Source organism: Chiloscyllium plagiosum, unplaced genomic scaffold (genome assembly GCF_037043375.1).
Source record: "Chiloscyllium plagiosum isolate Xiang-an unplaced genomic scaffold, Cpla_swu_hap1 HiC_scaffold_26, whole genome shotgun sequence".
Taxonomy (NCBI): domain Eukaryota; kingdom Metazoa; phylum Chordata; class Chondrichthyes; order Orectolobiformes; family Hemiscylliidae; genus Chiloscyllium; species Chiloscyllium plagiosum.
Window position 1 is genome coordinate 11856743 of NW_028270164.1, and position 10090 is coordinate 11866832.

Sequence of the window (10090 nt, forward strand, 5' to 3'; positions counted from 1 at the left end):
ATGGATGGGTTCAGAACCCTAGTACTAATAATTTCATTTTGAAAATACTTTTTATCGTCTTGCATAAGGTCCCCTCTCAATCCACTCCCTTCCAAAGTTGACTTTCTCAGTACTCGGTGCTCCTGGTATCTGGGATGTGCCTTCTTTGGTCTTTAAATGTTCGTTGACAAATCATCAGGGCCGCAAATGCTGAATTGTGACAAAGGATAGAAGTAAAACTGATAACACACAACGTATCACTAAAATAAAAGTACAAAGTAGCAAAAGGGTTACAGAATTATGATTTCAACATTTGAATAACATGTAAAATACATGTCCCCTTAATTTATAATTTATAAAGGGCTATTGCAATTTGCACTTTGTATTCTTATTCAAAGATCATATGTTGTCAGGTTGAGTTGGTTAAAATTTTCATTTCACACTGTTGCTAAATGTTATAAAGTAAGTGATTTGTAGTCTGTGCATTCTCGATTTTATTTACATCAGAGTCTCTTTCCTCTTCATTTTAATGTCCTTAAGTGATGGAGAGTTAAGAGCTGATCAGCTACACCGTGCAGCAAGACCATTTAATACGTGTTTCTTTTGCAGCTCAAGCTGTTGCTGCCATCAAGTATCACGGGTCGACGTACTGAAGACTATCTGTAGTACGTTGACACCATCGACAGGACTGAGTTTCAGACTGAGCAGGAGCCTTTGTCCAAGAGCCACTGACACCCAGCGGAGACCAGGCTGAATGACTCCTTCATATTTAAAGAAGACAACACCTCCCAATATTCATCCAGGAGCTTCTTGTTGTTTTAGTCCTTCACGTGATCTGATTTTATTTTGTGTTTGAGCAATGAATTCTGAGGAACCTGGGCTACCACTGTAAGATTGAGGTTTCGACCGGAAGGAAAGTCTGTGAATGCATTTTATACTTTATAAACGCTCTCATTATATGCCGGGGAAAATACTTATGTTAAAAATGATTAATACTGTATTTATAAAAGTCATAAGAGGGACCAAGTATTTTCATTAGATTCCTGCTGTACCTTTGAGAGGAAGAGGGCACGGAGTAGACTGAGGCTCATTTGGAGCTGGTATGTGCAGCAAAAACAGGCCTGATAGCTGATGACAAGCAGAACCCCAAGAAGAAGCTTGTGAGCGATTAGGGAGGAGAAGTGCCCTAGATCCCCAGAAGATAGATAACTTTATTTTTTGAAAAAAACAATTCATCTCAGTATCATCTCCCTTGCCAGTAGGTATCCAGGAGAAGGAAGTTGGGCAAACTGTCTGACAGGGACTTGATAGCAGATCTTGGAGTACCAGGGGAATGGTCATTTCATACAAAGTTGATGCCCACCAGCACTGACCTTACCAGGGGGCATGAGGATAGAGTGAGTGGGTAATTACTTGTGGCACGGATCACCATTTGAGTCCCATGATGCCAGTGTGATTTTCACTGTCAACTATCCGCTGATGGTTGAAGAAGGAGAGCAGAGAGATTTCCCCTGCCCTTTCCAGTGATCGGAGCCAATCCTGATCTTGCTTCAGACACTATACTTGGTTGCATACCCTGCATAGCCAGCTGAAGTCCTTCCCTCTCCCGAAGTGTGCAGGCGGGTCAGCAATTGATGTGCTCAGTGAAAGTGTAGGTGCCTCATGAAGGTTTTACTGTACACCCATCTCAAGGAATAGTTTGAGGCACAGAAACACATGTTCAAAGGTCAAGTATATTATTTCCCCCCAAAAAACTAAATAAATACCCTTCTTGACTTTCCTTCTCTTCCAAACCTGTTACTCTTGCAGGTGTCAATCAGCAGATTCTCTCAGTGAATAATTTACATCAGAATAACGCAGAAATTTACAAATATATTACCTCCTCGATCTCTGCTTTCCTGTTAACTTTCTTTTGTTGACTATTTTGAGAAGCCTATTTGGGAGAGGCTGCAAAATAAAAATGTGGGCTTTGGTAGTCAAGTGTAAACTAGCTCAATCTTCATGTCTGTTCGAAAATGTGGCTGAACCCGTTTTATCAATACAAGTCAGTGTGCCTTCTCATTAGCAATGGCTTCAGCTACTTGTGTTGTCATGGCAGCGATGGAAAACAAAGTTAAGAGGAAGACTCAATTTTACAGAGCTTGTGTCAAATTCAACGAGTACTTGTTGACTGACTGTTGATGAGCTTTTCTGTGACTTGCTAAATAGGCTAAGTCCAGCTTGTTTAATGGGAGATCTGAATGTAATATGGGAAACTTCCATCACAGTTGGGTTAAACTGTTGCACGGTATAACTCTGAACCTTCTCTCTGTACATAGGTGTTGTATAAAGATGAAAAGTTTATGCCGGAATTTACAAAGCACTGAGCTTCTCCTTTGCCCAGTCCTGTTGTGAATTGGCTGTCTTGTCAGTCTGAGGTCGCACTGTGTAGCCATCTGACATGTGACAACCGACCTGATATCTCTCCATGGAGGCACTGGTTCAGTCGGTTTCAGACTGCTCTCTATTAAGGCCAGCACTGATAACATGATTGTGACCAGTTAGTTTTTTGCTTATAAGCTCCTTAAGACATTTTTCCATTTAACTGCTCTCCCACTGCCATCAATCCAGAAGAAAGTAGAGTTGCCAGAAGTTAGAAAAGGACTGAATTGGGCTCCCTATGTACTCCACTGTGAAGTTTGCACCCAGTTGGACACACTCTTTTTAGAAGTTCTCCGACTCTTTTTGGTAGCAAGGATGGGGATAAGGATTGGGGTCATGTGGATGAAGGGGAGAAATTTGGGCAGAAGATCAATACTAGAAGCCGCGGCAGAGTTTGCAGCAGGAAATCTAGTTCTGTTGAAGGCATTAGCTCTGATGAGCGTCAGGGATAGTTGGAATGTGCTTGGGGGATCTTCTTCAGTCAAGTTGAGGAATGAGTGTGGTGCAGTTGAGAATACATGGCAGTTATTTATCAGCTCTGAGTTAATGTCAGTCTTGTGATGGTCTTCTAGAAGGTCAGCACCATTGAGCAACCTGATTCTCATTAAAGAGAGCCTCTCTTGCGATGTGGAAGAGGAATTTTATAAGGGTTCTCCTTTATTGTATAATGAGTCAATTCCAGATGGAGAGGGGAGGTTATAGTGTGCCGAGCTTTCACTGGGTCAATACTGAGGCAGCAAATTAAGTTCTCTTGTTGGAGGAGGGACCTTGTCTCGAGCCCAAAAACTTGGCCAACTCGAGGACAATAAAATGCTATTCAGTGTGCTGGCTGTTGGGATTCATGAACTAGGAGCAATGATTTACAATCCCAATGTAAATAAATTCTTGTCACCAGGAATGGAGAGCTGTAACTGCAGTTATACATCCATGCTAAATTGTTCCAGTGTTTGATAGTCCGACCTAGATCATATCCTGGTGTCAGCACACATTAGCTTGTTCCTTCAACAGCTGCAGTATAGCTCCAGTCTCAATATAGAGCTACAACAAGTTAAGGGTGACCTACTCGTGACCTCGATGTTGAATAAGCTGTGGACAAATTAAGCAAGAGGTTTCATTGATTGGGAGACATTCTCTTTTCATCAGATGATCTTGCAGCCTGTTTGCTTCACCCATTGACTTCTGAGTCTTACTCTGGGCAATCTGGGAAAAGATTTCCACTGGGGTCAGAAATGCCTCATTTCATAAAGAAACTTGGTAAAATTAAGGAAAAAAAACTATCTAATACTGATCTCTTTCCAGAGTCACTACAAAAGAGTGTACTATTCAAATACTCACAGTATTGATGTACAGAGACTAACTCTGCCTCACCTATCTGAACACTATCCTTGCAAAGCTGGCATACTTCAGCACTATGAGAACATAAATTACATTGTCACACTAATTGTTGAGTCAATTGAAAGAAAAATTTTAATTTTGGAAAGGAAATCTGAAATCTGGATCTGTTCACATATTCCAACATGAATACCTGTGTGTGGTTTCACTCTGTTATGAAGTCATTGTTAACTGTTAACTGTGAACTGATCTGGCACTGCCAGAGAATTTATGATCAACATGGAGTATCCTGAGGTTACCGCTTTAATGCAGACTCCAGTCCCGTGCAGGTGTGAGGGGGTGATTATTTCCATGATACAATGGGCATGACCAGTAGTCAACTGAATGTTTGGTCTCATACAGTTGTGCTCTTGGCGTCTTCACTGGTGCAATCAATGTTGAGGATTGACTAGGGCAAGCAAAGCAACTAATGGCTGGTACAAGCAAAATAGTAAAGGGACAGAATGGAAAGATCCAGAAGTCCATCATCAGACGAGGAGGTTGTGCAGGATTAAAGGCAGGGGGTGCTACAAATGTGGCCAATGCATGTCAAGACAGGTGAGAAGGGAATGTGACCTGGGATGTGGATGTGCATAGGACATAAGAACAAGGGAATAAACCTGGGGGAGGTAGAGGGTAGGGTAGATTGAGGTGTGAGGATGTGAAATGTGAGCTGAAAATGTGTTGCTGGAAAAGGGCAGCAGGTCAGGCAGCATCCAAGGAGCAGGAAGTAAGGACTGCAGATGCTGGAGATCAGAGCTGAAAATGTGTTGCTGGAAAAGCGCATCTAGATATGAAATGTGAACCAGGGAAGGAGACTGGACTGGAAGGTGAGATATAAGCTATGCGGGTGGAGTCAACACGTGGGAGCAATAATTGTGAGTGACCAAAGTCAAGCTGAGTCAATGTGTGATTGATGCTGTCTGTAAAACAGAACAAAACTCTTAATTTAGGCCATTGAAACGGTCACAGTTAACCAGTGACTAAAGCCAGAAGGTCTGTTTTAAAATACTGTGCAGTCCTGTTCATTATTGCTCAATTCACTCCTCGCTTTCTCCCGGAAGTAGCTGTACACAGGCAGGTTACTGTGACAAGTGTATTGTGACCATCTTCAATCACAAAATCAACATCAGTGAACGTAGAATGTTCAAAAGGATTTAGTTGAATAAAGCAGATCATTAAGCAGGCTGTCACGTAGAAATTGCCAACTTTTGAACATGATTTAGCCATGCAAGAGTGTACTATCTATAAAACTATTTGCAGTGTGAACACCAATGGTGGGGAGTTAGAGGTTCCATGCACTCAGTGATTACAAAGATTGTACTGTCTTTTTCAGCTTATGAAATGATTGAGATTTAAGGATAATAAAATCCCTAATGGATCAAACTAGAGACCACTCTAGAACTTGCTGGAGGACCTTTTGTAATCGTGACAGACTTTACTGCTGTTAGTTGGGCGCTCTCTCAGCAGGACTGGATGTAGAGAATAATGATCAGCCATTGACTCAAACCTAACATATCTGGGCCCTCCTTCCATGCTGTGGTACTGAGGACAATTCTCCAGCATCCTGGCTTTCCTTTGAAGCTCAGTCTGAGGTGTAGACTGGAACAACTTGCAGAAATTGCTCTCTCTACACCCTCTCCAGCCCAGCAGAGCTTACCACCCCCCAGATTACAGTTCTGTAGGTGCCAACCACCACCCAATGCCCGCTTTTAGGTGACAATCCTTTTTGTGCAGCATGGAGAATGAGGATTGACCATAGGGGCACCATAACAGAGTCCAATCCTATTCTGATTAAAATCTATGTGCCTAGTTTTGTTTTTCTGAAGGTTACATTGACTCTTGATTTATTTGTTTTTGTGACTCTTTCTTGCCAATCTAGATGCTGCCCTTAATGATACCATTCAGACCATAGGTCTAAGTAAGGTGTTTACTCCGTCTTGATCCATGATCTTGCTGAACTCCATATTTAGAATTAAATATTGCCCTGCGTCTGTAACTCGATTCATTCCGTAACACCTTGACCTTCAGATGAGGGGAGGGCAGCTTCAAAAGCTATGGACTGTCCAGGTCTGTTCGCATCCCAAACACCAACCTCTTCCATCATTCCCCCTCTCCCTCTACTGATCCCTTGACATCCCCATTGACAGCCGCTGTTCCAGTGCAAACCTTGTAAATTGAACAACAGTTGAGCTCACGGAGAGGAATACTGGATTGTAGCAATCATACCTCCTGTTTGAAGGAGGGTTTATTTTGAAGGTACTGGGAAACTTTACACTTAATGACTCAGGATGTGGGAAGGTAAAAGGATCAAGAATATGACATTTGTAACCTCATGTGCTTCTTTACTATGTCTTGTTCCCATTTCCTATTTGACAAAGCAGGATATTTTTTCATAGACTATAAGCTGTTCATTGCGTGACTGCTAAGATGTGTTGGGGAAGGCATTGTTTTATAGCTCACTTTGTTTGGTTGGGAATTTAGATAAGGGGTAAACCCTATAATGTACATCAATGTATTGTAATAAAGAAATATCAAAAAATTATTATGAAAAATATTGAAACTAACCAGAATTAAAAAAAATGTAAATGTAAGTCTTAAGTGTTTGATTCTTGAAATATGTTTCAAGGTTTACGTCAATTTTAATGCTTATTTCGGTACCCTCTGCATCGGATAAGGTCTTTGCCAAGCCAACAGTAATTATCAAGACAGTGCCCCTTTGTATACAAACGGCAGAACTCGATAGAGCCCAGTTAGTGTTCACACATACAGCTCAGAATAATGGGAAAGGGTATGATTGGAAGAAATGAATTAGGGTAACCAATTAGAGCCAGAGAAATTTTCAGCACGGAAACAGAACCTTCTGTCCAACCCATCCATGCCGACCAAATAACCCAACCCAATCTAGTCCCACCTGCCAGCACCCAGCCCATATTCCTCCAAACCTTCCTACTCATATACCCATCCAGATGTATTTTAAATGTTGCAATCGTACTAGCCTCCACCACTTCCTCTAGCAGCTCTTTCCATACATGTACCCCCTCTGCGTGAAAAGGTTGCCCCTTACATCCCTTTTATATCTTTCCACTCTCACCCTAAACATTTGCCCTCTAATTCTGGACTCTTCCACCCCAGGGAAAAGACTTTGTCTAGTTATCCTATCCATGCCCCTCATGATTTTATAGACCTCTATAAGGTCACCACTCAGCCTCCGATGCTCCAGGGAAAACAGCCCTGGCCTATTCACTCTCTCCCAAGAGTTCAAATCCTCCAACCCTGGCAACATCCTTGTAAATCTTTTCTGAACTCTTTCAATTTTCACGGCATCCTTTCAATAGGAAGGAAACCAGAATTGCATGCAATATTCCAAAAGTGGTCTAACCAATACCCTGTACAGCCGCAACATGACCTCCCAGCTCCTGTACTCAGTAGTCTGACCAATAAAGGAAAACATACCAAACACCTTCTTCACTGTCCCACCGACCTGCGACTCTACTTTCAAGGAGCTATGAATCTGCACTCCAAGGTCTCTTTGTTCAGCAACACTGCCCAGGACCTTACCATTAAGTGTATAAGTCCCGCTAAGATTTGCTTTCCCAAAATGCAGCACCTTGCATTTATCTGAATTAAATGCCATTTGGCATTTCTCAGCCCATTGGCCAATCTGGTCAAGATCCTGTTGTAATCTGAGGTAACCCTCTTCGCCGTCCACTACACCTCCAATTTTGGTGTCATCTGCAAACTTACTAACTGTACCTCTTATGCTCACATCCAAATAATTTATGTAAATGACAAAAAGTAGAGGACCCAGCACCGATCCTTGTGGCATTCCACTGGTCACAAGCCTCCAGGCTGAAAAACAACCCTCCACCACCATCTTCAATCTTCTACCTTTGAGCCAGTTCTGTATCCAAATGGCTAGTTCTCCCTGTATTCCGTGAGATCTAACCTTGCTAATCAGTCTCCCATGGGGAACCTTGTTGAACATCTTACTGAAGTCCATATAGATCACATCTACCACTCTGCCCTCATCAATCCTCTTTGTTGCTTCTTCAAAAAACTCAATCAAGTTTGTGAGACATGATTTCCCATGTACAAAACCATGTTGACTATCCCTAATCAGCCCTTGCCTTTCCAAATACATGTACATCCTGTCCCTCAGGATTCCCTCCAACAACTTGCCCACCACCAACGTCAGGGTCACTGGTCTATAGTTCCCTGGCTTGTCCTTACCGCCCTTCTTAAACAGTGGCACCATGTTAGCCAATCTCCAGACTTCTGGCACCTCACTTGTGACTATCGATAATACAAATATCTCAGTAAGAGACCCCACAATCACTTCCCTAGCTTCCTACAGAGTTCTCGGGTACATCTAATGAGGTCCTGGGGATTTATCCACCTTTATGTATTTCAAGACATCCAGCACTTCCTCCTCCATAATATGGAGTCACCATCTGGGTGTCACCATCTATTTCCTTACATTCTATATCTTCCATATCCTTTTCCACAGTAAATACTGGTGCAAAATACTTGTTTAGTATCTCCCCCCATTTTCTGTGGCTCCACACAAAAGCCACCTTGCTGATCTTCGAGGGGTCCTATTGTCTCCCTAGATACCCTTTTGTCCTTAATGTATTTGTAAAATCCCTTTGGATTCTCCTTAACTCTATTTGCCAAAGCTATCTCCTGTCCCGTTTTTGCCCTCCTGATTTCCCTCTTAAATATACTCCTACTGCCTCTATACTCTTAAAAGGATTCACTCGATTGAACCTGTCTATACCTTACATACATTTCCTTTTTTTTCTGAACCAAACCCTCAATTTTTTTAGTCATCCAGCATTCCCTATACCTACCAGCCTTTCCTTTCACCCTAACAGGAATATACTTTCTCTGGATTCTCGTTATCTCATTCCTGAAGGCTTCCCATTTTTCAGCCATCCCTTTACCTGCAAACATCTGCACCCAATCAGCTTTTGAAAGTTTAGATTAGATTCCCTACAGTGTGGAAACAGGCCCTTCGGCCCAACAAGTCCCCACCGACCCTCCGAAGAGCAATCCACCCAGATCCATTCCCCTACACCTAATACCATGGGCCACTTAGCATGGCCAATTCACCTAACCTGCACATCTTTGGAAAGTGGGAGGAAACCGGAGCACCCAGAGGAAACCCACGCAGACAGGGGGAGAATGTGCAAACTCCACAGAGATAATCACCCGAGGCAAGAATTGAACCCAGGTCCCTGGCACTGTAAGGCAGCAGTGCTAACCACTGAGCCACCGTGCCACTCTCCTTGCCTAATACCATCAAAATTGGCCATTCTCCAATTTAGTACTTCAACATTTAGATCTGGTCTATCCTTTTCCATCACTATTTTAAATCTAATAGAATTATGGTCACTGGCCTCAAAGAGCTCCCCCACTGACACCTCAGTCATCTGCCCTGCCTTATTTCCCAAGAATTGGTCGAGTTTTGCACCTGCTCTAGAAGATACATCCACATACTGAATCAGAAAATTATCTTGCACGCACTTAAGAAATTCCTCTCCATCTAAACCTTTAACACTATGGCAGTCCCAGTCGATGTTTGGTAGGTTAAAATCCCCTACCATAACCACTCTATTATTCTTACAGATAACTGAGATCTCCTTACAAATTTGTTTCTCAATTTCCCTCTGACTATTAGGAGGTCTATAATACAATCCCAATAAGGTGATCATCCCTTTCTTATTTCTCAATTCCACCCAAATAACTTCCCTGGATGTATTTCCACGAATATCCTCCCTCAGCATAGTTGTCATGCTATCCCTTATCAAAAACGCCACGCCCCCTCCTCTCTTGCCTCCCTTTCTATCCTTCCTGTAGCATTTGTATGCTGGAACATTAAGCTGTCAGTCCTGCCCATCCCTGAGCCATGTTTCTGTAATTGCTATGATATCCCAGTCCCATGTTCCTAACCATGCCCTGAGTTCATCTGCCTTCCCTGTTAGGCCCCTTGCATTGAAATAAATGCAGTTTAATTTATTCGTCCTACTTTGTCCATGCCTGGCCTGACTGTTTGACTCTCTTCTATTTTCAACTGTACCAGTCTCAGATTGATCTCTTTCCTCACTATCTCCCTGGGTCCCCCCCCCCCCCCTCCCTTACTAGTTTAAATCTTCTCGCGCAGCTCTAGCAAATTTCCCTGCCAGTATATTAGTCCCCCTACCAATTTAGGTGCAATCCGTCCTTATTGTACAGGTCACTTCTACCCTAAAAGAAATTCCAATGATCCAAAAATGTGAATCCTTCTCCCATACACCAGCTCCTCAGCCATGCATTC

The 10090-nt window shown here is 42.6% G+C and overlaps 1 protein-coding gene across 18 annotated transcripts in view; it reads left to right on the plus strand.

The window, feature by feature from the left end:
- Window positions 1-6365, plus strand: part of plekha6 (pleckstrin homology domain containing A6) — a 341146-nt gene extending 334781 nt beyond the window's left edge. For all 18 annotated transcript variants that reach the window (XM_043716433.2, XM_087973474.1, XM_087973473.1 and 15 more), the window contains one exon: window positions 589-6365. In XM_043716433.2, the coding sequence (XP_043572368.2) occupies window positions 589-632 (44 nt within the window). In that variant the 3' untranslated portion in view covers window positions 633-6365. The remainder of the gene's footprint in view (window positions 1-588) is intronic.
- The last annotated feature ends 3725 nt before the right edge of the window (window positions 6366-10090 follow it).